Source organism: Podarcis pityusensis (assembly GCF_964106645.2).
Source record: "Podarcis pityusensis genome assembly, chromosome: 15".
Taxonomy (NCBI): Eukaryota; Metazoa; Chordata; class Lepidosauria; order Squamata; family Lacertidae; genus Podarcis; species Podarcis pityusensis.
This window is the reverse complement of record NC_138040.1, coordinates 4,253,900-4,281,567: the sequence shown is the minus strand read 5'-3', so window position 1 is coordinate 4,281,567 and position 27,668 is coordinate 4,253,900. Positions and strand designations below refer to the sequence as shown.

The window sequence follows — 27,668 nt, the reverse complement described above, 5'->3', positions numbered from 1 at the left end:
TTTCTGATGAGACCCATCACCTTGAACAATAATAAAACACTCTTTTCCAAAGAGAACATGAATGAGGAGCAGGACAAGAAAGCCAGCAGACTGCCATATTCTTTTTTTATTGAACTGATTTCAGTCCGCGCAGCTTTACAATATTTAGTTTCAAGTTGCTCCAAATTGTGCCACAGGTAGCTATAGAAGCTATTTGTCTTTGAAATGTGCAGGAGGTAAGCAGCAAAGCGATTGAATTGACACACACAACAAACAGCAATAAAATGAGTGATGGGTAAGAAACAGATGCAGAAACACAGTGTAAACTTGTAAATAACTAGGTGAGCTGGGTTACAGCTGTATAATGCAGCGTGCATATGTAGACGTGTACATTTAGGAACACTTTAGCCTACTGACCATCTCTACCTTAGCATTAAAGGTTCAATCTTTTTTTCCTGGAATGCTCCATGTTTCAGATGGACAGTCTGAAGGGTGTCTGTTTACTCTGCAGCAGAGCTGGGGAGTCTATGGTCCTCCAGGTGTCACTAGACTCAAACTCCCTTCATCCACAGGCAGCTTAACCAATGGTCTGGAATGATGAGTGTTGTAGTCCAACACTGTCTGGCAGGACCACAGGGTCCAGATCCTTGTTCTACAAAGCTTCACACACACACCCCAAATTTTTTTAAAGCTTCTCCCTGGGAACTTTTGTGAGGATGCTATTAAGAGGCCCCTGTCCTTGCACAGATGAACAATCTCCAATATTCCAAGCTACACAAGAATGTGTCATAGGCATATCAGGAGAAAACTGGCGCCACTTGTGCGCATATGCTCACAATATCCCTTCAAAACACTAAGGCCACATTCTACACCATACATGTAAAACACATTGCTTCTCAGAAATAATCTTGGGAACTGTACTACTGGGAACAATAGCTCTGTGGGGGTAAACTACAATTCCCAGAATTCTTTGTGTTTTTCGGGTGGGGAGCACCTGTGCTTTACATGTATAGTGTGGATCCAACCCAACTGCATCTAAAGGAGAAATAAACGTTAAAAAGAGTTATGTGCCCAAGAGTTGTTTACCACAGTGTCTGAATTGAAAGGATTGCTATCTAAGTTAAGTCATTTCCTTCCATTGCACCGCCAAGGCAATTTGATGCTGGCACCCTTTTGAGCTGTTCATGGGCTTGATGCAAAAGCAGCATGTCAACGGCCTTGGAAAACTAATGAGCTGAAGCTTCCTTTTCGGGTCCTGCAAATTTATTTTGCCTTTTAATGCACTTGCAAGCAGACTCAAGGCAAAGAATACACTCTTCAGATTGCCGATACAGCTTTTTAGATGAGCTGCTGTGGCTTTTTCACTAGCTTTCCTCTGTTCGATGAATTTCCAGTTAAACAAGTTCTGGAGTTCTTCAAAACCCAGTCTGACCGAAGAGAGCAGGACTGATGAGAAGTCTGTACCCCCACAGAAAAGCATCACCATCAGCACTTTGAAAACAATAGCTGTCATCTTCAACCAGAACCTAGTCTCCATCTTACAGATACAATCTGTACATAATGGTACACTCTGTAAATAGCTCTAGGTGCTACTCACATTTTTAAAGGAGTGTTTGAATGACCAGCTGATGATTCCAACCTCTTCCATCATGGCAGAACCTCATTGTTTCTCAGCAGACCAAGAGGGTGTAAGGAGCGACTCAACATGCATCAGGATCTCAAACCAGAAGCAAAAACCTCATTTGAGGTTTGCTGAACATACAGCCTCTTTCGGTACAAAGGCATGTTAGACTTCCTCTGCAATTCACTTTTCCCCCTCAGAGAAAGGGGCATTTTCCCTTATTGAGAAAAACATATACTTCCCCCTCTAAGAGAAGATAAAAAGGTATTCTTCATTATGGAGAAAACATACACAAATTCATGTGTACACATACACTTTAGATGAAATTTCCAAGATTGACTGCCACCCTTCTGAGTTTTAAGAACTTGGGAGTTTTTAAAAATGTTTCTCTCCCCAAATCTTTTTTAAAATAGTAAATACTTTAAAAATATATATAAACATTTCAAGTTAAGTTACAAATAAAACAAGGTTAGGAATGCCCAGTTCCCCATGCAGGTATTTTATATCTTAAAGGTGTTTTATAGTGAGAACCTCTTATTTGCCGATGCGGTGTTAAGCAAGGAGGGATGCTCTCTGGATGCTGCTGGGAATTGTAGTCCAACAAATCCAGAGGGCCACAACTTCCCCATCTCTGCCGTAAAGGAATAAAAATCAGGCTGGGGAAAAAATACTTATACTGTCTCTCCTTTGTGTGTTTCACCTGGGGATGGTGAGCTCTGCTCTAAAGGACAATGAAGATCATCCTTTCTTCTCCCCTCCCTGCTCCCAGTGTATTTTATTGAAAAATAAATTCCTTCCACGTTAGTAGTGCCCATCAGCAGAGGCCAGAAAACCAGCACAGGGAACTGCAGGTAGGCAGGAGATGCGCTGCTAACTTTGCTCCTCAAAGCTGCTTCCTTTCGGCAACAGGGATGGAGAGGGACTCTTTGGGTGAGCCAACTGTCAAGAAAAGAGAGAGAGAGGTTTCAACTTTTCCTTCTGGCTGTAACTTCAGTTTTTGCGCCGTTCTGCCCACACTTCCTAAAGCCACTTCCTCTCCTCAGGCTAGACTCCTCACCTCACCCCCTCCCTCAAGTTCTTTTGTACAGATGCAGAATGCATGTTAATTGTAGCAACACCTCTTGCTTGGGCTGGGGGAGGATGGGGAGGGTTGTGCGCGAGTGTGCACAGGCAACCCCGCATTTACACGCGTTCAAAATGTGAACGTGCATTACGCCAAACCCAGAAGTGACCCGAAAACGTCACAAAAAGGAGCGGAACGGGAAGGGGTGGGGGAAGCACTGCTTGTAGGCATTTTCAATGCCGTTTCAAATACCGTATTTTTCGCTCTATAAGATGCACCCGACCATAAGACGCACCTAGTTTTTAGAGGAGGGAAAAAAAGAAAAGCCAGCAAGACACGCTCGCTTGGCGTGGCTCTTTAAAGATAGAGCGGCTCTTGCTGGCTTTTCCGGGAGGTGGGAGAAGGGACTGACGGGCTGCCCTCCGTCCCTTCTCCCACCTCCCTGAAAAGCCAGAGGAAGCTGCGCAGTTATCACTGAACCCAGCGGAGCAAGGGCTCCCGTGTAAGGGCTCCCTTCCATTCCTCCTCCCGCTTCACTGGGAAGCCAGCAGAACAAGAGGCGCTGCACAGCTCTCGCTCTTGCTCTGCTGGCTTCAGCGATAGCTGCGCAGTCTGCATTCGCTCCATAAGACGCACACACAATTCCCCTTACTTTTTAGGAGGAAAAAAGTGTGTCTTATGCAGCAAAAAATACGGTATTCACTTAAACGGCCTCGTTTCAGTATACCTGAAGCAGCGTCTCCACCTTCATCGTTCTGTCCGGACACTGAGGTCCAGCGCCGAGGGCCTTCTGGTGGTTCCCTCGCTGTGAGAAGCCAAGTTACAGGGAACCAGACAGAGGGCCTTCTTGGTAGTGGCACCCGCCCTGTGGAATGCCCTCCCATCAGATGTCAAAGAGAAAAATAACTACCAAACTTTTAGAAGACATCTGAAGGCAGCCCTGTTTAGGGAAGCTTTTAATGTTTAATAGGTTATTGTATTTTAGTGTTTGATTGGAAGCTGCCCAGAGTGGCTGGGGAAACCCAGCCAGATGGGCGGGGTATAAATAATAATAATAAATTTATTATTATTATTATTATTATTATTTATTATTAAACATGGGGTGCCTCGGAACATAACCCCTGTGCAAATGGGGGGTTGCCTGTGTGTGTGTGTGTGTGTGTGTGTGTGTGCATACACACAAGCATACACACACATATACAGACGTGCAAAAAGCCTGTCTTTTGCAGTTGGAATGTAGACTAGTGTGCAAAAGTACAAGTCACACCTCCATTGCTCCTCCCAATTTTGCCCCTAGCCCCACCCATCCCGGCACATGGCCTGCGGAAGGTTTCCCCTGCAAGGGAAATGTGGCCCTTGTGGGGACGAGGTTCCCCACCCCTGACTTGGGAAGATGGGACTGTGCGTTCGAAGCCCCCTTTCAACACTTGCTTTGCCAACCCAACAGAGATCCCTAGAGAGCCTTGCCTGAAACTTGCGCCGCAGAGCCTGCGTCATGATGGGTGTCAGTCCTGTGCCAGTCTCCATGTTCTCTTTGTTGCTTAACGGGGTTCCACCTGGGCTCCTGGGGAGGCGGAAGGAAAAATAAAGAGGGTACACGGTCTATGCTGGGAGCCATAAACTTGTGTTTCGGTTAACTGGGTTCATGTTTCGCTTCTCAGAGCGACATATCCTAAAGCAACTTACAGGAATAATAAAATGCTTTCATAAAAATATGTCAAAGACACAGAGGGAAAGCCTCCATTTATTGGTTCTGCCCAAATGCCTGAGGAAATAAATAATGCCTTTGCCTGGTGCTGATGTGATGGCAAGGTTGGCAACAGGTGGGTCTCCCTGGGGAGACCATGCTACAAAATGGGAGCTACCACAGAGAAGGCCCTGTTCTCTCATTGTCCTCACCCCGGAACTCCCTCAAATGATGACCTTGGGGTCTGGGCAGGATCATATGGTGAGCCAAAAGAAAGGAAAAAAGGGGGAGAATGACCCCTACTTCCCTATATAGATGGTTACCTCTCAATAGCGACTTTTCTCAAGTGTTTCCGGAAATCTAAGCTGCTTCTGCTAGGAGTGCTGGAGGGGGAAAAGAAGAGCAAACATGAAAATTAAAATACAGATTTCCTAAGAGGACCAACGTTAACGCTGCACATAAAATTTGCAGAAAGGTCAGAGGTGCCTTACATCAAGTGACTGGTAACCCGAGCTTGTGGTCCTGGGGCTTTGGATTTTAGATTGATGCTTTGCAAGTCGGAGAGGGTGATTAATGCCTTGCGCCTCTCAAACGGCGATCTCCTCTGAAGAAAAGAAAGACTTGTTACTGCACCATACCTTCTGAAAGAAGCTTCAACACAGTGCCTTTGTGATGAATTTTATCAGGGGGGCACAAAAATTTTCTTGGGCCCTTTCCCTTCTCCATAATTCTTGTTTTTATCCTCTAAATCAGGGGGCGGCAAGGTTTATCTTGCCTGGGCTGGATCGGTCCCACGGAGATCCATCCGTGGGCTGGATCGCGCCTGCCTGCGATTTCCGGCGTCTGCGCAGATGTGATTTCCAGCGCCATGAAAGCAAGTTCCTGTGCCATGCTATGGCGGTTTAGCGCAGTGAGCAAGCAGGTGGCTCGGTTTGGGGGCAGCTTGTGGACTGGTCAAAAAACCTCTGCAGGCTGCTTCTGACCCATGGGCCTTAGGTTGGTGACCCCTACTCTAAATAAACCCTACCAATACCTCTACCCAACCCCCATTCCCTTGAAGTTCGGACATAACCTTAAATAGCTTAAATTGCTGGTGACTTCAGGAAAGTAGGAAATTAACTGCTTGTTGAAGTCTGGGGATGTTATTTTATTTTATTTCTTACTTGCCATTCAAAATACGGTGGTACCTCTAGATGCAAACGGGATCCGTTCCGGAGCCCCGTTCGCATCTAGAAGCAAACGTAACCCGTGTCCGTGCGTCTGCGGGTCACATTTCGGCGCTTCTGCACATGCGCGTGACATCATTTTGAGCGTCTGTGCATGCACAAGCGGCGAAACCCGGAAGTAATGTGCTCCATTACTTCCGGGTTGCCATGGAGCGCAACTCGAACGCGCTCATCCCGAAGCACATTCAACCCGAGGTATGACTTTAATTTATTCCCCTACCTGGAGAGGGATAGCCAAACCTTTGTTCTTCATGCTATGGTAACCTCTAGGTTAGATTACTGCAATGTATTATACGTGGAGCTGCCTTTGAAGACTGTCCAGAAACTGCAGTTGAGGCCAAATTCAGGGGCCTGACAGGGCAAGGCAGTCTGAGGCTGAAATGCCAGCCCCGGCCCAATTGCATCAGCTACCAATTAGCTTTTGGGTTCAATGGAAAGCGGTGTTTTGTGTGTTTCTGTATTTTCAAAGCTTTATTTTTGTTTTAACTTAAGTAACATAAAGAGTCATACAAGTTGCTGCATTTTTGGTTACAGCCAAAGAAGAAATCTTGTTAAAGATGTATGTCTTTTTACCAATCATATAAATAATCAAAATGGTTTTATGTAACTACAAAGATAGCTTTCATAACTCATAGAAATGACTCAAAAGTGCACAAACATAATTAAGTTATTGCTTAAAATCAAATCTATTTGTCTGGTCTAACCCACTATCATATTGTTTTTATTACACTCTCCCAAGATAAACTGGATCTTCGAATTTTTAAAAATTTTGTTTAAAGATGTTCTGCAAATGCTTTTGAAACTTATTTTGTAATAGAAAATCAAGGAAAATCAATAAAAATTGAATTTGGAAAAAGAAACTACACAAATGCATAGCTCACTACAAAAACCTGATTCAAACTCTCAGATTCATAAAACAACCATACAATAAACCTTCCTTTTGAGCTCAAAGAATTCCCTTTGTTACTAATCAAATGGCTGGTTTTGACCTATAAAGCCTTAAGCAGCTCAGTTCCCCAATACACCAAGGACCACTTTTCCCCGTATGAATCAACCTGGACACTGATTTATTTAGTTTTGGCCAATATTATATTCCCTTCCGCTTGGCCCAATTTCACCCGGGTCCCTTTCATTATGCTATTAATCAGTGTTTGAAAGTGGACCGTTTTCTGCAGATATTTTTGTTTGTTTGTTACTGACACCATCACAACACCACACCTGTCCAGGTTACCGTAGCCTAGGAGTCCTTCACAATACCAATCTGATACAGTGGCCGATCATCAGACAGCAGGGCCCAAACAGCTCAGCTCAGAGCATTTAACACAAAATGTGAAGCACATTTAATACGCCTTTCCGAATTTACCTTGTCTATCCCCATGCCGCTTTGGGCCTTCTTTAGTTTTACATTTAGGAGGTCCTGGAGGGTTATCTGCATGGGTACGTCTTTTTTTAATGAGGCTGCCTGGATCAAAGAAGAAAGTGGACAGAAGAGAGGTTCAGAACCCACAGCTTTCTCAACGACACTGACCAACAAAGTCTCTGACTCAACATCCTTCAGCTCCTCCTGAAATCCTACAGGAATTAAATTTCTACCCCACTCTTCTGTCTAAAGGGGCTCAGGGTGGGAAGCAGTGAAATGCTACATAAAAATAAAATACATCGTTAGATATCTGTACGGCAATATTCATTAAAAAAACAAACCAAGCTATCTACAGCAATCGTACATACAATAATAAAAAAAGATGTAAAAACTGAGAATCGGAGATCAGCTAACTACTGTATTGCAATTAACGTATGTTCTTAATTGTCTGCATAAGCTTGGAAGCATTTACCTTTGCTCACCTCTAGCTCTGCCTACCACTGGCAAGCGGCCCCTGGGAGGCTGCCCAGGGAGGAATGCGGCCCCCAGGCTGAACATGGGTTTCCCATCCCTGGATTGCTCCCACCAACCCATATGCTACTAGCAGGCAAGAAACTGAAACGGACAAGACCCCAATTGGAGGAGTTAAGAGGAACTCTCACTGCCATACACATTACCGGCGTCTTACTGCCACCAGCTCTTCTGAGAGGGAGAGGTGCAGGTAGAGGCTGGGGCGGAGGGGGAGGGGGTGGGGGAGGGGGTGGGGGAGGAGGGGGAGGAGCCAAGGGCTGTGGAGGCAAAGATTCTGGAAGGCCCAGCTGCGCATGCGCGGGAAAAGCTGGCTCCGGTTTCTCCAACTGCATCTGGCAAGGCGGCTTTTCCGAGAAAGGCACAACAGTTCCATTCTGTTGAAAGAGGGAGAAATCAGCAAGGGGGATTCAATTCAGCACATAGAGGCGAAAGATTTATACGATCTGAAGAGAAACCATATATATTAATGTTATGTAGTTAGGCATTGTAGTATGAATGAATTTTGTTCTGTAGTCTTTGTTTTATAGAATATATATAATAATGTTATGTTACTAAGCAAATTTAATAAAACAGAAAAAGAGAGGGGGGGGGGAAGCACATAGAGGCGAAAACTGAAGTCTCATCAGCTGGAAATGTTAATCCAAAACCTTGTGTAAAGCCACAGAGACTTATGAACTACCCAGCTTAAGATGAACTTCAATGGATTTTTCAAATGTTTAACTCAGTCTTTTGTTTTCTTTAACTTTTAGGTGAGTTCATGAAGATACCAGCAAAGGGTAAGTTCGGTGTTGGTCACAATACTGAGAGATGCTAGTGAAGTTGTAGATGGATGTTAGTGAAGTTGTAGACAGTGTGCCGGCGTTTTGCACCTGTTTCGCCCTGGCTTTGAAACCAGACATTATAAGTGTTATGTACTGAAGTTCTCACCCTGGGCCAGCAGGGGGATACTGTAGATAGTTTTCACTCAGGTCCACATATGCAAATAAGGAATTGAAAGTGACGTTCAGTGATTGGATAGTTACAGAAAGTTGTTACTGTTACATTGTAGTGGAGCTCTATATAAGCAGGCTGGCTGAACCCTTCAGTTCAGTTCAGTTCTGGCCTGTGAATAAACAAGAGCTGTCCGAAGAATCACTGTGTCGTCTGATATGTTCACCCACAACTTAACAGTAAGTTCATCTTAAGTTGGGTAGTTCATAAGTCTCTGTGGCTTTACACAAGGGTTTGTATTTTGCTCAGAAGATTGATAAAGAATGTATAATTATTTTGGCAATTATTGTTTGCATATTAGTCGCCAACGTGTTGCATGAATCGTACTACACAGGTTGCATTTTTCTAGCAGGAAATGTTAATCTGGCAGTAAGGCCCCAGAGCGGCCAGGTTGTCAACTCAGTTATGGGATGCAAGCTCTTATGCACCAACTTTTCATTTTGAAAGTTTACTAAACCTCATTAACATGCACACACCCAACACACACCCCAAACTCCCAGTTACAACATACGTTTCCTCTTATTTATTTCATAAAACGTCTATGCCGCGTGATTGTGGAAAAAAACCCCAGATAATCTTAAAGCGGTTTCTATCACACAATACAATTTCGGATACTTATATTTTAATGCCTGTATAACACGTCTGAATATTAAGCAGTATATATAAATAACTGAAATAGCTGGTTTTTATACCCATAAGATACTTGGAAGCCTATTATGGAATTAAGCAGTACATAAAGGTAAAGGTAAAGGTACCCCTGCCCGTACGGGCCAGTCTTGACAGACTCTAGGGTTGTGCGCTCATCTCACTCTATAGGCCGGGAGCCAGCGCTGTCCGCAGACACTTCCGGGTCACATGGCCAGCGTGACAAGCTGCATCTGGCGAGCCAGCATAGCACACGGAATGCCGTTTACCTTCCCGCTAGTAAGTGGTCCCTATTTATCTACTTGCACCCGGGGGTGCTTTCGAACTGCTAGGTTGGCAGGTGCTGGCACCGAGCGACGGGAGCGCACCCCGCTGCGGGGATTCGAACCGCCGACCTTTCGATCGGCAAGTCCTAGGCGCTGAAGCTTTTACCCACAGCGCCACCCGCGTCCCTAAGCAGTACATAGATTAATGTTAAAGTAATTATCTATATTTTACAAACCACAACAAATTGGACTCGTCCACAGCTATTTGCCTGCGGCAAAGAAATAACATTTAAGACAAAGTTGCCACCCCTCCACGCAGGTAAAAGTCTTGCCAATGGTTTGGGCTTCAAGGATCCTGTTTCCAAAGTAGGAATGTCAGGAAGCAAATCAGTTCATTACAATATACCAGAAGCTGGCCGGAGGCGGCAGATTGGATTGCTACAAACTTTGTAAAAAGTACGACTTACCTTGACCAGCAACTGTAGGCTGGCAAATTCAGTTTCCAGCTTTTCTAACCGTTCCCGGAGCGCAGCCAACTCCTGCAGACGCGTGTTTGATGGAGACACAATTTTTTTGACGACTTGAAAGAACTGGAAGAGCAGAAAAGAAGCAAGAGAAACTGATTTTCTACAGAGCTAGGCATAAGCCCGATGTATATGCACACTTGGCAGCAGAAAAAAAGCCAACACCCCGGACCAATGCAGTGGGGGGAGAGGACACAAGAGGGCCACTTTCCTTGGGTCCCACATTCAAAAGGGGGCTCAGATTTAGTTTTTTCACATTTAACTTTTTGGGGCAATTTGTTTCGATGTGCACCCGACTCAAATGCGACTCTCAACTTAGTGCTGCAGATTTGAGCAGGTAAGAGACATGATTTGATGAGACATCGTTTTTCTTAACCTATACAGAGCTTAAAATGTTCGTAAATATGAATAAAAATATATCCGTTCCAATGGTGGGTCGTTATTTTTTCATTTTGGCTGGGGGTGGGCCTCAAAAGCAGGAAGTGGGCCTTTGACTGCCAACATCCTAGTGGTTGCTTGAAATGAAAAGCCATTTCCAAAGAGAAAAAGGGAGTCTAAAATTCTTGCTACAATCAATCATCATGCTGGATTTTAAAAGCTGTGACCAGGATCCCAGGAAAGAAAGGGTGACAGGTGAAGGAAACCTCAGAGCCCGCCCCAGACAACTTAAGAAGACACCTCCTTGATCGATCAAGATGTTTGCCTGGTCCAACAGCCCCACACCTGATGTCCTGCCAACAGCAGTCTTACCCCAGTCCTTGCTGGAAGTGTTGAGGATCAAAAGTGGGAGTCGTTGTTTGCAAACCGATGCTCTCCCACTAAGCTGCAGTCCCTGTGTCTAAGTTTGTTACTGTAGATTCTGAATGGCAATGAGGAGTCATCCTTTCTAGCGCTGCTTTTCAGGATCCCTTGAGCTGGTGGCGTCAGAGATTGAACCCAGTACTTTTACTCATGTGAAGCCTGGGATCCACCAGCGAGCATGGAGTGGCTCAGCCCCTCCTAGGCTGAACACCCTCCTCCCAAAACATCCACATTAAACTGGGTGCCAAGATTAGACACTCTCGCTCTCTTCCATTCTGCACTGAGTAGGGGTTCAAAGAATGTCTCTTCGCGAGCCAGTGCAATGGGGGGTAAAGTCCCCCACATTGATAGGTGGGGCATCCTGGCACAATTTCTTGCCTTTGTCACTTTTTCTGTTCTTTTAGATGTGGCAGCCATTCTATGTCAGGCTACACCTCCATTTCGTTACGGTCACTCATCATGCACTCTCTTAATTCCACATATGCCCTCCAGCTCAAACAGACAAAGCTGGTGCCGCTACAGTTTTCAGTATTCGAAATAAAAAGATCGCATGAACAAAAACTTACCTGTCCAACACTTTTCTGGCACCACCTGTACAGACACAACCCTGCGGTCTGTAAAGCCTTCACTACTGCAATGCTCAGAAATGTCAAGGGCCATGAGTAAAGAGGTTTGTTCCAGCTGCAGGGTGAAACCGGAAGCCTACCAAAGACAAAGACCAAATCAAAATCTTAAAAAGGTGACCTTCATGGATGGTTCCTATTGTCTTTGGCACAGAAAACCTCCTCATTCCCATAGGCTTCCATTACTAGAACAAGCAGTGCATGAGCATTACAATTATATTGTTATAGATTTGAGAGCGGGGGAAATTAATTAGAAATTAATAAATGGTAGGATTTTCATTATTTGGGATATGAAGGGGAAATACAAGCTGCAGATGAATTCCTGTGCAAGCCTATGCAAAATGACCTGGCCAAGAAACAATATAGGGCCATTGGCAATGCAAGATAACTGTCCTCCCCTCTTGCCCTGAGGTGTGAACAGAGATGGGGGTTTGGTAGGTTGCCAGGGTAACTGGGTGTGAGGTGACAGGAAAAAAAAGTCTTGAGCAAGGGTTGCTGAAGAAAAGAAGATGATGGAAGACGGACTGGGATGCATCTTGGGCAGGCTGGCTGCAGGGTTGACTGGGAGATATTCCTTTGACTCCAGGGCTGCACTGCTGTGGGGTACAAGCCCCTCTTGAAATGGCTATGCTGTAAGATCTGGACTCCCTCCATGCAGACTGAAGGTGTGAATAGGTGAATAAACCATATTTCTTAAAGCTACTACAGTCTCCACATACCCTAGGTGAGTTCCTGGAACCCCATGAGCTCTTGCCACCACTTGGCAGAGAGAGGGGAAAGCACCCAACTTTCGCAACAATTTTATATGCATTTTATTACTTTCTTGCTACATAAATGGTCTTGGTCACTTTCAATGGTTTGAAAACAAGGCAACTGTGATGACTAGTCATAGAAAGAACACTGAACAGAAAAATTAAAAGATCAGAGGTGCTTACTTTGGAGGGAGAGAACTTGAACACTGAGGCTGAATGATAACTTCCTTCCTGTTTGCCAAACGTTTTGCTCTGGCTCTCAGTTTTCGACGCCGTTGACTGTCCTTGCCCATTTTCTCTAACTTAGACTTCAGGCTAAATCATATCCCTGTTAGATGTCCTTGATCTGAAGCTTTGTTTGAAGGGGACAAATGAGTAACAGGAATCCTGCCATACCCTTAAAAAAAAAGACAGGCTTTTTTAGAAAGACCAAGCGTAGATTTTAAAAATGTAGGTGTTGCCAGCTGGAACATCATGCCCAAGAAGCACCCATACAAACAACACCCACCCACCACAGATGTAAATATTGCCATTGTCCGAGTGTTGAGTTTTCAGGGATTCTGCACACTGAAACAGATTTTGATTTCCTTTGGAATAAGATCACTGGATGCATACTGATCTCTTGTAATATCTACGTTCATTTTACACACCCTGTGGAAAAGATGAAGCAAGCCAAGCAGGCCAAAATCACATCCTGCTCCAGTTGATCTATTCTCTCCACACCCACAGAGCTAACTTTACATTGTATTTCATCTGAGTGAGCATCTTAAATCTGTAAACTGTCTTGGGCATATTGCAGAAAGGCAACATATAAATTAAGCACAGTAAACAAGCAGAAAGAAAGAAAAGCGATGATAAACCTAGACAGCATCTTAAAAAGCAGAGACATCACCTTGCCAACAAAGGCCTGTATAATTAAAGCTCTGGTTTTCCCAGTAGTGATGTATGGAAGTGAGAGCTGGACCATAAAAAAGGCTGATCGCCGAAGAATTGATGCTTTTGAATTATGGTGCTGGAGGAGACTCTTGAGAGTCCCATGGTCTGCAAGAAGAGCAAACCTCTCCATTCTGAAGGAAATTAGCCCTGAGTGCTCACTGGAAGGACAGATCCTGAAGCTGGGGCTCCAATACTTTGGCCACCTCATGAGAAGAGAAAACTCCCTGGAAAAGACCCTGATGTTGGGAAAGATGAAGGGGACGACAGAGGACGAGATGGTGGGACAGTGTTCTCGAAGCGACCAGCATGAGTTTGACCAAACTGCGGGAGGCAGTGGAAGACAGGAGTGCCTGTAATGCTCTGGTCCAGGGGGTCACCAAGAGTCGGACGCGACTAAACAACAACTACAAACAAGCAGAAGCTCAGCTGAAATATGGGGTCCTCCCACTCTTGTTGAGGCTGCGGGCGCATATGGAAATCTAAGAAATTCTCGCAGGGGGCACAGAAGCACCCATTTTACAGAAGAAAAAATGGCAATGTTCCGTACCCATCCTTAGCAGACGGGAAACACACCTGACTCCCCACCCAATAAAGCCAGAAAGAAGCAGGTGGTTCCCGCAAAGCAGAATACTTACGAGCGCTCTCATTCCATCTCATAATTCTTCATATCTTAAACAAAACCCCTACCTTAAAAAACCAAAACTCCGCCCTTCTTGACACATGCCAACATTTCCTTGCCACGCCCAACATTTCAAACTGATAGCAGCCTGCGCCACAGCCAATCACAGTTCCCCGTGCTGCAGCCAGTGTTCTACTGAGACAAAAACCTATTGGCATCCTGTGTCCCACGATTGGTTGTAGATCCAGCCAATCAGGAAACAATAGCCAACCAGATTAAAGGTCTGGAAAAAAGGGGCCAATAAGAGAAAGGGAGAGGGGAGGGACGAGAAAAGGGTGGCCAAAATGTCAACCCGCCTTAGAAAGAAATGGGACCAATGAAGAACCGGGTGTTGAGCCTTTTGACCAATGTAGTCTCTCGGTCCAGCCCAGTTCTCGCCCCCTACAGTTTTCTCCTAACAAACCAATCAGAGCCGCCACCGTCTCGAGCCTATCCAATAGGAGCCGCTGTCTCATGCCGCGGGGCTGTACGCTTTGTTCTCCAATAGGCGCGAGGTTGTGTTTGAGAGGAGCCAATGAAACAGAGGACGTGGTGACAGCTGCCCAATCAGAGGCGCCGGCCCTTCCTCTCATAAAGAAAGGGAGGGGAGAGGGGTGGAATGCCACCGCCTGAGGAATGTCAACTATTCAACATGGAGACGGCGGTTACTACGCTCGAGACCATGGTGAGTCCCGGGGCTGCCGTCGCGACGAATGTGGCCGCGGTTTTCTTGAGGGAAGGGGCCGACCGTTGAAAATGTGGGACTAACGAATGGGAGAAAGAAAGAAAAAAAAAACACCGGGAGGGGGAAGGAACAGTTGAGGAAGGGGGAAATGTGAGGGGATAGTCCCATCCCCCCCCCACCGTTTTGGACCCAACCACACACCGCGGAGAGGCTTCGGAGAAGATTCCGTTGGGCGAATCCACTATCTTCTGAGGGGAGGATAAAAAGGGGCGTGCTGGTTTTGGTCCATTTCTCTTTGGAGGCTCGCTGTTGGGGGCGTGGCTCGTCTGTGTGGGCGTGGCCCTCCGGCCTAACCCATTCTCTGAAAAGCCTGCTATTTACGGGGCGTGACCAGAGCTTCGAGGGGGCGTGGCCCGTCGGATTGGTCCATTTCCCCACCCATCATTCATCAAAGGTCCTTTTTCTTAGAGAGAAGGTGGAACAAGATAAGGCTGTGTAGAAGGGTCCATGTCCCCCTTCCATGGGAGGGAAAATAAGGGTTCAGGCTGGTGCCACTACTAAGCAACAACTCTAATTGCCAAAAAATTTTTTATGTCCGTTTGAACCAATAATTCACATAACATTATCTATGTCCACCTGAACCTGGGTTTCGCTTTTATATTATATATGACTTGATTTCTTTATAAGCTGTCACCCATGTACATAGATCCACCAGCTGTGGGGTGTAGCGGTTGCCAATAAAAAACATATGCAAAGCAGTAGTTATTTAATTATTTAAGCAGAATTTGTATGATATAGCACCATCTAGGTGAGCTTGAACTTTGGTTTCTATTTTATATTATTAATATATAATGTTTGGGCTCAAGTAATATTTGACCTGTAGCTGTTGCAATTTTCTTCATCCCAGGAATGGCAGCTGATCTGACAGAGTCTACAGCTTGCTTTGTGTCAGTCCTCCAAGCAAGAGGCCTGACAGTGGTCAGAAATCCATCCTTTAGGAGGAAGCTGCAAGAAATGTAGCACACTCCAGCTTAGCTTGCACGCTATTGAGAGAAAGGCCTCCAATTGTGTATCTTGTCTTCCCTGCTAAGGGTCTTAAAGGGAACAAACAACAGGTGAAATACAGGTGCAATACATGGTAATAATTCATACTCATCTTTCAAAATTTCTCAGAGGGCATTCCCAGATCTGGAGTATGAGACCGTATCACTGTCCTCTTCCAGAGAGGGATTCAAAGAATCCACTCCATTTCTGGTGGATTTGAGGGAGGGGACAGTGAAACTTCAGATCCATGATCCTGACTCAGGGATTGAAGGGGGTCAGCTGGCTGGATGAGAACACTCCTTGTTCCTCTCTTTGATAGTTGGCATATTTCTTGGAGGTGGAAGCTGACAAGAACACCATCCTCCTCTAAAGATGGATTTGTGTGGATATGCACACATGCATGCGCACACACACATATTTAAATGAAAATACTGAAAGTAACCTTTGTTCCCAAGGAGAAACAGACACCCCCCAAAGATCTTGCTTGGTTTTTTTTTCTTTTTTAAACCAAAGGTGATGGTGCATTTCATAGAGTCAATTCTTGAAATGTTTTGTAAGCTTTTCTTTTCTTTTTTGCAAGCCGTTTACATTTTCAGGATCTGTTCTTTCTTTTGGAACCAAAGAACGCCCTTCTGAGCCTGTTCGATTCTGCTTCCTTGTGGATGGCAAGAGGTGTCTGTCCACTGCCCTTTTTATGTTGTACTACTAGTGAACGTGCACAAAAAGCAGTGCAATGTTAAAAGGGCATTGGCCAGCGATGCTCAGTCAGCTAAAGTGACAACTTGAAGAGAAGTATGCAATCTTTTGTATGTCTGTGTGTCTGTCTGAAACAGGGGTGGGGGACTCCTTTTTATAGCGGGAATTTTAAAATTGGTGTACTGATATGTGCACCCAGCTATAACATGTGCATAAATAATAGCCTTATGCAGTTATTACCTTTCCACTGCAGTTCTTCAATGGTGCATCAGCACCCAGTCAGAAAAGAGCCAAATTCTTTCTTCCTTGATCAAGACCACTCAAAATGAGGTGAGATCAAACTAACATGGACTGTGGATGAGTTGGAAACAGCCTGCTGGAAAGAGTTATGCGTGCGTTGGGAGTTATGATTTAGTTTGGAGGCTTCCCCAGCCCTTTTTAAAAGGAGGAGAAGCTGTTTACCTTTTTCTTATTGTGAAGTTCATTTATAAATTCAAAGTTCAGTAGCCTATTCATTGTTCTGAAGGCTTCTTGCAATGCATCTAGTGCAGAACATCTCTCCAAAGCACCTTGCTGCTGACAAGGGCTCTGACTTCATTGCACTACTGTACTTCCCAATGAGCAGTGCAATAGTATTGTCAAAGCACTTGTGGGCAGGACGCTCAGCAGGGGCCTTGTGGCTTCTCTCTGTTTCTCCAAAGCCTACGTAAGTGAATCGTGCAGAGGGAGCTGGAAAGATTTTGTGTTTGCTTTTATGACTATACAGCAGGTCTGCAAACATTAGCTGGAGACTTAGTGAACAAAGGCTCTGGCTAGTAAGTGGATTTGCTGGAGGGCTGCTTTGAGAAGGGAATGGAGGAATGTTCAACCACCACCAAAATGGGATGTTGTCCAGTAACCATAAATTCTGCTTATTCACACCTTGGTTAGCTTGGGTTGGCGGGATTTGTTTTAGTCCGGTGTGTTTTGCCAGTCACTTGATAGGGAAGGAGACACAGTTCACTGGTAGAGCATCTGCTTTGCATGCAGAAGGTCCCAGGTTCAATCCCTGCCACCCCTAGGTAGGGCTGGGAGAGAGTCCTGACTGAAGTTCTTGAGAGGTGCTGCCAGTCAGTGTAGACAATACTGAGCCAGATGGATCAACAGTCTGGCGGTATAAGGAAGCTTCCTGTGTTCCTATTACCTCCTTAAAACTGACTCTTTGGCTAATTGATGGAGCTGTGGGTTAAGGGCACAACTATCTTTGAGAATTTTTAAAAAGTTTATATTGATTCTGGCATGTTGCCGTAATAGAAGATACAGAAGAATATTGGATGGCCTTTAATTTCCTTTTAATTAGGAGTGGCACCTTTTGATAGTTGAAACGGCAGCTTTTGCTTGTTAAATTGCCAGTTTTCTTGCACGTCTTTCAGCATCTCAAAGGTCCTGGAGCTGCTGGCAAGATACACATTTTATTTAAAGATTTGTTTATTTTTTAATGCCCTGTCATTTTTCCTCTTTAATTTGTTGACGGCCCTGGTAACTAGGTATCGCTTTGTGAGGTCAGCCTGCCTGTTGCATGATACAACAAGCTTGTGATCACTGAGAAATGGCACTAGTTTTATTTATTTTGCTGCTGGAAAGAGGCTTCTTTTCTCTTATTATGTGTAGCTTGCTGGAAATTTGGAATGGACTGCTAGTTTTCTGATATAGCAGCTCCCAGCCTGACCATGTAATTCCTTTCAATGGAATTGAAATATGGAAATCTGGGTACGTAACAGGGCATGCTTACAATTTTCAGATGCAACCTTTTGGGCATCAGGCATATCCAAGCTTTAACATTGTGAGTTCCTTGCCTGCAATCCCTAATTGGATAGGTGGCAGGAAAACAGAAAGCCAAGTACCGTACTTCTTTACACATGGAATTCACTTCTATAAGAAGTTGTGATGGCCACTGACTTGGAGGGCTTTAAAAGAGAATTAGACAAGTTCATGGAAGATAAAGCTATCACTGGCTACTAGCCAGGATGGCTATGTTTACTGCCAGTGGCACTATGCCTCTGAGTACCAGTTGCTGGGAATCACAAGCAGAGACAGTGCTGTTTGCACTCTGGTCCTGTTTTCAGGATTCCCACTTAGGGCCTCTGGTTGGCCACCGCGATAACAGAATGCTGGATGGGCCACAGGTCCGATCCAACAGCCTGTCTCTTTTTGTGGTCTTTTACAAACTGTTGCATGTGCTTCGTATTTTGGGTTCTTGTGATCGCAATAACGGTTTTGATCAGCTAAAAAAAGACCCTCCGGAATGGGGGTGGGGGAGGCAAAGTAGGGCATGATTTCCTCAAGTTAAATTGTAGTTCTCACAATGGCCAGCAAGGGCATTAGGTGCCTGGTGGGGCTAGTTTTGCAGCAGAGCTGCCTGGGAATGGGGCTTCTGCTTCCCATTGCCTCCATTAAGGCAGCCTGCTGGAGTGGGCTGCTTCCAGGTCACAGCTGATGGCAGTGGAGGGGGACCCCAGTGGAGATGGCTTTTCCAAGGGATCTGATGCCCTATAACTGCATAGTCTCCTTTGAGGGTGAGTGAATGGCGTGCTGCCCTCTTGTGTCCAAAGTCAGGAAACACAGGTCTTTGTCTGTTAGACATCTCTCTTCCAGCCTTCTGTCCTGCAGGGAGGTACATTCTTTTGGTTTAATTCTTTTTTCTTTTATCATGTTAAAATACGTAGGCACCTGTTAGCCTCTAAGTAGGAAGCCTTTACTTACTAGCTAGCCCCAACTTTTAATATGGAGGCCAATCTGTATGGCAAGGTAACATTTCCAGGATCTGGATGGCTAAATTTGGCAAATAATAAAGTCCCTTCCCAAAGCGATGTTTTCCTCTGAAGACATTCCTTGGGCTGTTTCTGTGAACTGGGTGTGCAGCTGCGATTCCCATAAGTCTTTAATAGCTCCTTTAAGGAACTGATTACCGTTAATTAAGTAATGCCCCTGTCATCCCACTGTCTTACTCAGTTCCCTGGTGGCTCAGTAATCATGAATAGAGGGGAATGGTAACATTGTAAGCTTGATTATCTCTTCATCAGCCTTGTTTATCAAATGCCTGGCAAGAGGAGCTATCAAGAGGATGAGTTTTGTAGGGTAATTATGTGGGAGAGAGACTACATAACCCAGATTTGGCAGCCCATAAGCAGATCTCTCTTTGTGTACAGAGCTCATGCTAGTACAGTGGTACCTTGGTAGTTGAACCATTTGGCTCCCAAACAAATTGGCTCCCAAACGCCGCAAACCCAGAAGTGAGTGTTTCAGTTTGCAAACGTTTTTCGGAAGCCAAATGTCCGACGCAGCTTCTGCTTGAGTGCAGGAAGCTCCTGTAGCCAATCGGAAGCTGCTTCTTGGTTTTCAAACCATTTTGGGAGTTGGAAATGGATTAAATTCGAGAACCAAGGTACCATTGTATACTATACCATGCATGTTGTTTGTATGAGAACTCCTTTTGGCCCAGTGAATGAAATGATCACACTTCATTCTCTCAAACTCCTTCTCAAAAAAGAGAGAGTCAGTGTGGTGGCCCAGGACATCAGCATTCATATCCCTGCTCAGCCATGAAACACTGGGTGACCTTGGGGCAGTTACAGTCTCTCAACCTACTCTACCTCACAGGGTTTTTGTGAGGGGGGGGGAGTGGGAAAGAAAAGAACCATGTATGCCACCTTGAGCTCCTTGTAGGAAAAGTGGGGTAGAAATGTGATAATAAAAACTTGCTTCTCTGTATACCTTCATGGCAGTTAAGCCAAGCTCAAGCTGGCTTACAGCACCTAGCCTTGTATTTTTTGTGCCAGGGAAGGTGGCCCTGTGCTGGATTGAGGGGAAGGTGTCATAGGTGCCATTTGTTCCCTTCTGACATAGAGATGGAAATGGTTGGATGAAGGAGAACTACCTGCCTTTGAAGGTGACTCTTTGCAATGTAGGAAGTCCAGAATGTGACTTGTGAAGAAACCCAAGGGCAGAGTCTCTTTCCTGGGTGGTGGGCCAGTTCTTGAACACAATTAAAGTAAACCTTTTTCAGAGAAAAGAGCGGACTCAACCTCCAGTTTCAATTCAGGGTGAGGGGAAATGTGCCTCTGCTGTCAAAGTTTTGAAAACACGAAACAGGAACTATCAGAGCCTATGTGTTGTATCCAGTGTAGTCCTATTGGAAGTGTGCTTGTTCCACTTTGAAATTTTGTGTGCAATTGCTTCATCCACCACTGCCTTGGTGCAGGGGGTGGGGGTGGCGGGAGGAAGAGGCAGCCCGCCTGCCTGCTGGGGCGAAGGGAAAGGCAGACAAATGCACGAGGCACTGCCTGGCTGCGGACGCTGCCTGATGCCCCTGCCGGACCCAGTGCTTGACAACATCAGACAGCCCTGCTCCACAAAGCATGGATTGCACCCCACGCCTTGTGGAATGGTGAGCGGTGCCAAGGCTGCCTGATACTGCTGAGCGCTGGGAGCAGAGGGCATCCCTCGGCCAGGTTTCAACATTGGGATGTATCGGCAGATTGCGATGTCTGGCTGGTGATACATTGTGAAGTTGAAAAGCTGACATCGCCCAGCCCTAGTGCACCTTTCTCTATCTTCTCTCCACATCCCCTGCACTTAATGTGTGTACTGCAACAGTAGGGGTGTTTGGTTTCCAATTTATATAACAGAATTGTGATTGACCATTTGGGTGTTTTAGTTCCAGAAGGCCGAATCCGACCTGAATTACATTCAGGCAATGTTGGAGTTTGAAATGGTGAAAGGGCATGCTGACGGACTGTCTAAAGAGGTACTGAATCTTTTAATATAGGTTGTAAACCACTTTGAGTCGTCCCCCCGCCCCTTATAAAGCTATAGAAATGAAATGAAAATAATAATAATAATAATAATAATAATAATAATAATAACTTTGCTTAAGGCTGCACTCCTATCTCCACTTACCTGGGAATAAGCCCCACTGAACCACGTGGGGTTACTTCTGAGTAGCCATATCTAGGATTGTGCTGAAAGTAGTGGTGTGAGTTTTCTGAAAAATGTTGGAATTCATTTTCTATATGCAAATTAGCCAGATTTGCATAGGGAAATTTGCATCAGAAAATTTTCCGGTGTCCTAGAGCACGTTTAATTGACTTGATGCTCTCCAGATGCCATTGGACTGAAACTCCCATCAACCCACAGCCAGTATGGCTAATGGCCAGGAATGATGGGTGATGTGGTCCCACAACATCCCTAGGGGCATCATGTTGGTTGCCACTGCCCCAGAGAGTAATCTAATTCAGCTTGTTTATTTTATTTGTATTCAGTAAACAAAGCTTTTTTAAAAAGTATCCCGTGTTAATTTTTTGTCCACAAACATTTGAATTTGTTGTGGTGGACGGCGGAATTAAACATGACTTAAATATTACACAGCGATGCTCATTGGGATGTACATGCTTTAATTTGCTGAAATTTATGGGTGGTGGTGGTGGGGAAATCACAGATGCCTGAATCTGGCGCTCTAATTAATTTTCGCAACCCATAATATACTGACTCGCATAATTGCCAAGGAGAATTGCCTGAAAAACATCACCATGTCCGTGCTGCACTGTGCAAGTTCTCTGGTCACATCCACACCATATGCTTCCAGCACATGGCTTTCCCCAAAGATTCCTGGAGACTTTCGTTTAAGGGTGCTGTGAATGGTAGCTCTGTGGGTACAAACTATGGTTCCCATGATTCTTTAAGTGTATGGTGTGGCTGTGACTTTTAACCCTCCAGTTAGCTGAATCTGATTGGGTAGGCCCCCCGTTTGTGTTGTGTTTTGAGGGTCCTTTCTCCTCCCCACCCCCATTTCTGCTTCTCTTCCAACTGTGCATCTTCCTTGCTTTGGCAACAGGAGAATCCTCTGGTTGTCATACAGCAGCTGTCACTGGTGAAGTCTCGCTACAAAATGTTGTGTGAGCAGCTAGAAAGGATTTCTACCGAGCGGCGGGAGTCCATGCGGTCGATCCGTGCTACTCTGGCCAAAACAATGAAGCTGGTTCAGGAAATACAGCACCACACTGGAATGGAGGTAGCGCTCTTGAGTTGCCTGGCTTGAGGGACGTGTCTGTGCACGTGTATAGATATAGGGAGAGACAGAGAGCATTGGACTTTCCTCCATCAGCATATAGGAACTTCAGGAAAGAACACAAGTTGCTTGAAGTGTGCATCTGTAGGTAATTGGTCTGAAATGTACACCTGCTGGTATTCAACTCCTGCTTTTGAGCTTCCCACTGGGGCATCTGGTTGACCGCTGTGAGAACAGGATCCTGGACTAAATGGACCACTGGCCTGATCCAGCAAGGCCCATCTGAGCATATTCTGGGTTTCAGTTTGACTCAGTTGGGCCTTGGCATTTCCCATCACAAGCTATGTGAGCACCAGGATCAGTCCCACGGCATATCTTAGAACAAGACCTGGAAGATTTCAGAGTTGTAGGATCTACTATGCTACATTCCTAGGATCCACTGGCTGGAGTCAGAGGGTTGGGGGCTGTGGAGCCTGTTGCAAAGTGTTGGCTAGGGGGCAGAGCCCATATTCTATCACTCTTTGTGAGACATATCCTGGGACAAGGGTAGCTGATGCATTGGACCCCAACTCCCATTCTCCCTGGCCCTTAGCTGTGCTGTGGATGATGGTAGTTGGAGTCCCCATGACTTCTGGAGGGCAACAGGTTGGCTTACCCTGCATAATAGTAGTAGTAGTAATTTTATTATTTATACCCTGCCCATCTGGCTGGGTTGCCCCAGCCTTGGAATATCCTACATATTACTAAATTACTAAAACCTACAGATTTTAAATCTCTACAAACGGGGTTTTTTAAAAACCACCCAGCATAACTTCCCAAAGACCTGGTCAAAGGCAACCAACGAATTTCACAAGTGAGGAACATCTGAAGTTGACGCAGAAGCTATTAGCATAAGGCCTGCCATGGCACATATATATTTGTTTCCTTCATATTTGATTGGAAGTTGGAACCCTCTGCCAATCTTGTTTGATGATCTAAAATATGGCTAGGAATGTGAACAAATGACCTTTGACAAAAGAAATTACAAAACATTACAGAGGTTAGAGACAAGATTTGATGAGGTTCTTGGGGACAATATTTATTTTATTGCAGAATGTAAACAGCCCTGCTTAAGATGTTCCTCTCTCTTGTCCCCAGATCTCACCTCTATCTGAAGAAGAAGAACTTGCAATGCATCACTTAATGTACCAGACTGTTCAAGTATCAGATACCCCAGAAAAACAGGTAATTCTGAACCCCGGGGATCTTGTCTGTGTTTTTGCTGAGTAGCTCCAGACAGGGTTCGAAATTAGCGGGTGCCAGTTGCATTTTGCAACTTGCAACTGGCCTTTTGCGACTTGATGGCGATGTCCAGGCGCCACTTTTGGCACCCAGCATCTCCACCTGCCTGGCCGGGTGATTCAGGGGGTCTGGTCTCCAGGGTAGCACGGCAGCAAAAGGCATGTCTTTTGCTATCACTCTACCCTGCCAAACAGCTGCTTTACCCAGTAGTGCAGCAGCAAAAGTCACGTCTTTGTTTTTTTGCTGCTGCTACGTCTTCTGCTGCTGCGCTGCCCAGGAGACCCTGATTCACCCGGCAGCAAAAAAATAAATAAAAACGCGCCACGGTGGCGGAAAAGTGGCTTATGTTCCTCTCCTACTCCACAATTTAACAAGTAATAATAGAAGCAAGGCAATACCTCCTCTCCCACCTTTTTGCCTGTAGAAATCGTTACTTGACCACTTGCTCAAATTTGAGAAGCGCTAAAGAATGGGCTCGCACTCTTCTCCCTTTTAATATTTTCACAGATATGCTTTGAAACCTAACTACAAAACATATTTTGGGCTCATGCTTGGGTGGAATAAGACTTCCACAATCATTCCTGAAGTACTGAGACATTGAAAGTTCCATCTGCATCTTTATTATCTGTAGTAGCAGTTCTCCTGTGTATGAGCACCAGTTTAATCTTGCTCTTGTCTAGTGGGCAGGGGTGTGTGAATTCAGATAGGTGGTGATATGTGATCCTTCTGCAAAAGTTAACACAATTCATAAGAAATATGGCAGCAAAATATGGCAGCCTGTGATTCTTGACTTCTGTAGTTTAGAGCAATGTCTTACAAATGAAAAGTAGTTCCTTTTTTTCTTCTTCCCCTTTGAGGACAGAATATGATTTGTCTTTTTAAAAATGTTGTTCTTCTTTTCTGCAGAATTGTCCCAAAGAGCATGAAACCCACTGATCCCAGACAAAAATTCCAAAAATAGCTTGTATGTGAGGGCACTCATCAGAGTTGGAAGTTGAAAACTGAGGCTACACTTTAAATGTCTAGATTGCTTGTGTTTTCTTTTTAATATTGGTACCCAAGTTTCCTGTACATACTTCCTAAATTGTTGTCAGATGAACAATGACTTGAACGTTTTGTGGTGGTGACGTTGTTGGTGTTGTGATGGGGTTGATATTGTAATGTTCCAAAGGTGCTTTCAACCAGAGCTTGTGGTCCTCTGGATGCTATTGGACTATAACTCCAATCATCTCTCACCATTGGCCATGGTGGCTGCTGGGAGTTGGAGTCCTACAACATCTGGCAGGCATCCTGTTGGCTAGTCTTGCTCTGGGTTAATTCAGTCTGCTGCTTACACTATACAATGAATGGAAGCTGTTTTTGATACATTGTACAGTACCTTTCTCTTTAATGTGGATCAACTTGTATATTCAAAGCCAGGCTTTCTCAAACTCGGCCCTCCAGATGTTTTGAAACTACAGTTCCCATCATCCCTGACCACTGGTCCTGCTAGCTAGGGATCATGGGAGCTGTAGGTCAAAAACATCTGGAGGGCCAAGTTTGAGGAAGCCTGATTCAAAGCCATAGCTGTACCTTTGAAACAGTAGCCAAATTGACACATTGTGCTTAAAGTTGTATTGCATTTTTTTTAAAAAAAATACTTAGAAACAATAAAGATAAATGTATGACAACACAAAGAGTTGGCATCCTTTTTAAATCTTGTGGTTTATTCACCTTTTTTTCCTAGTGTGTCTTTCACCTTCAGTTAACTCCAGAACTATTGTGCCTTTGGCTAATCTGATTTGTGGATAGAATAAGCCAAATCTTAATAGCTGTGTGAATTTTCAGTTAGTAAACCTGGAGTGATAGCTCGGGAGATAACCTCTCTCTCTCTCTCTCTCTCTCTCTCTCTCTCTCTCTCTCTCTCTGTGTGTGTGTCTGTAAAATTCTTGAGTAGCTTCCTGTAGTTATTGTGGGAGCAGAGAATATTATACTTGTGTCTCAGATGTAACTCCAAGAGAAAACACACACACACACACACACACACACACACACACACAGTTAGGTTACCTCTTTTTCCTCCTGGGCATTGACTCTAGCCCAGACATCCCCAACCTGCAGCCCTCCAGATGTTTTGGCCTACAACTCCCATGATCCCTAGCTAACAGGACCAGTGTCAGTGTTGACGGGAATTGTAGTCCAAAACATCTGGAGGGCCGAAGGTTGGGGATGCCTGCTCTAGCCAGTCAAACTAAGTACTTTTCAATCCTGTCAATTTCAGTGTAAAAGCTTAAATCTTGCTTGTCGAAATAAGCTTAACTTGAAGTGGTTGTGCCCTAGAGGGTAAACCTGTAGGCATGTTTATAATGTAAGAAAATTTTTTAAATGGCTTGTTCCATATCCTGAAAGTTTGAATGATTTTGACAGGCCTACAGTTTGGGGGAAGTATGGCTTAAATATGCCTTTGAACGACTTCCTCTGTAGAGCAACAAATGGCAAAGCAATTCAATTCATAAAAATTGTTAAGCCTAGCAGTGGCAGCACAGGTGGGGCATGAAGGGCAAGTGAGTAGGCTGACATTAAGAAATGGCACCAGATTTTCCCAAGTGGACCCAGTGATCAACCAGTTGTGTCTCAGCCAGAAATGGTGAGCGACCTTTGGAAAGTTCCTTTCACTTACAAGAGCCAAGAGGCAGCTCACTTTCTTGCTGTGAACTTGGTCAAACTCTTGTTGCTGGGAGCCTCTTGTAGCTCTGGACAACCAAGCTTCAAACATCCCAAGACAAAAGCATTGTTCACATGGATATGGCCTTGCCTTGATAAGGCTCAAGGATGCAATAAGCCAAAATGTCACCTAGGTGCATACGAATCAAAGTTCCACTTGGATTTGAATTTCTTGGAAGGTACCATATCATCCCAAGATTACTTATTGGAATACTGTCTGTCAAGGTTCATGTTTTATAGAGGGAGGCTGAGAGCTCTTGCGGGAATAGTCTTATTTAGTAATATGATTGAGTTATTTTCACTGTTTACTAATCCAGTTGTTTCTTCTTTTGGGTTTCATTTTTGTTCATGATGACATTTAACTGGCACAATTTGGGGTTCAACTGTGTACAGTCTAATCCTATATACCTGAAATATGTGTTGCTGTACTCAGTAAGATTTAGTTGATATAGTAAAGAGTTTAGGGTTGCAGCCTGAGCTGAATAATTGACGTGGGGGGGGGGGAGAATACCCCTCTCTCTATATTTTTTAAGGGGTTCCTGATGAAGTAGCAGGCTACTATATTTTTATTTTTCTGCTTGTTATTTTTTTGACACCTCTTAAGATATCATAACCAAATCTTGCACAATGTTTCCAGAGACCAAGGAGCAGGTTTTTGTCTATATTTGGATATGATTGCACACCATTTTGGTTCAGAATGGACTGAACCTTTCAAAACTGCCCTGACTTTCGGGTTTCTTAGAATTCTAGACCAATGCTGGGAACAAGGTTGCTAGTTCTTAATGAGTGGATGCAGGTGGCCAACATTATCTTAAAAAGAAATACCCCGCCCCTCTTTAAGATATCTTGTGTAACATTTGTGTGCATCGCCTTAATTAGAATCATTTGTTTTTTTCATTACATAAGCTAATGCAGGTTGAACAGATCAAACTGATTTCTTCCTGTGTGATGGCCTTCTAGTGCAAACATTTTTCGGGAGATGCTGGATGTGAGATGGGGAGTTGTCTGTGGGTTTAGCTTCAAGAGACCTGCTTGTGGGCAGCCACTGTGAACAGGATGCTTGACTAGATAGACGTTTAGTTTGATCCAGCCACTAGACTCTTGTACCCTGGCATCAGTTCCAAGCGGTCAAGGATGGCATGCATGGAGGCCTTTGTGTAACAAGCAATGGGTGGCGCTGTGGGTTAAACCACAGAGCCTAGGACTTGCCGATCAGAAGGTCGGCGGTTCGAATCGCCGCGACAGGGTGAGCTCCCGTTGCTCGGTCTCTGCTCCTGCCAACCTAGCAGTTCGAAAGCACGTCAAAGTGCAAGTAGATAAATAGGTACCGCTCCAGCGGGAAGGTAAACGGCGTTTCCATGCGCTGCTCTGGTTCGCCAGAAGTGGCTTAGTCATGCTGGCCACATGACCTGGAAGCTGTATGCCGGCTCCCTTGGCCAATAAAGCGAGATGAGCGCCGCAACCCCAGAGTCGGTCATGACTGGACCAATTGGTCAGGGGTCCCTTTACCTATGATAATAATAATAAGGTTATTGCACTACCCCTGAGATA

General features: G+C 44.9%; 2 protein-coding genes across 8 annotated transcripts; one reads left to right on the top strand and one right to left on the bottom strand.

Annotated features, from left to right (window-relative positions):
- Window positions 1-91: 91 nt before the first annotated feature.
- On the bottom strand, window positions 92-14,792 carry PRR11 (proline rich 11). Of its 3 annotated transcripts, none has more exons than XM_080983183.1 (10): window positions 14,549-14,792; window positions 12,252-12,465; window positions 11,260-11,395; window positions 9,836-9,958; window positions 7,614-7,841; window positions 6,940-7,038; window positions 4,842-4,954; window positions 4,674-4,733; window positions 4,131-4,227; window positions 92-2,539 (listed from the first exon to the last, which is right to left on the bottom strand). In XM_080983183.1, the coding sequence occupies exons 2-10, from the start codon at window positions 12,359-12,361 to the stop codon at window positions 2,471-2,473; spliced, it is 1,035 nt and encodes a 344-aa protein (XP_080839309.1). In that variant the 5' UTR covers window positions 12,362-12,465; window positions 14,549-14,792; the 3' UTR covers window positions 92-2,470. The 3 variants fall into 3 exon arrangements, with proteins under 3 accessions (XP_080839309.1, XP_080839310.1, XP_080839308.1); XM_080983184.1 differs by lacking the exon at window positions 14,549-14,792 and adding an exon at window positions 13,692-13,911; XM_080983182.1 differs by lacking the exon at window positions 14,549-14,792 and adding an exon at window positions 13,640-13,909.
- On the top strand, window positions 14,192-25,090 carry SKA2 (spindle and kinetochore associated complex subunit 2). 5 transcript variants are annotated; one of them, XM_080983285.1, is made up of 6 exons: window positions 14,214-14,347; window positions 16,341-16,417; window positions 20,784-20,873; window positions 21,960-22,136; window positions 23,271-23,357; window positions 24,321-25,090. In XM_080983285.1, the coding sequence occupies exons 1-6, from the start codon at window positions 14,299-14,301 to the stop codon at window positions 24,348-24,350; spliced, it is 510 nt and encodes a 169-aa protein (XP_080839411.1). In that variant the 5' UTR covers window positions 14,214-14,298; the 3' UTR covers window positions 24,351-25,090. The 5 variants fall into 5 exon arrangements, with proteins under 5 accessions (XP_080839412.1, XP_080839411.1, XP_080839415.1 ...); XM_080983289.1 differs by lacking the exon at window positions 16,341-16,417 and adding an exon at window positions 15,255-15,485 and having other exon boundaries at window positions 14,288-14,347; XM_080983286.1 differs by lacking the exon at window positions 16,341-16,417 and having other exon boundaries at window positions 14,192-14,347.
- Window positions 25,091-27,668: the final 2,578 nt, after the last annotated feature.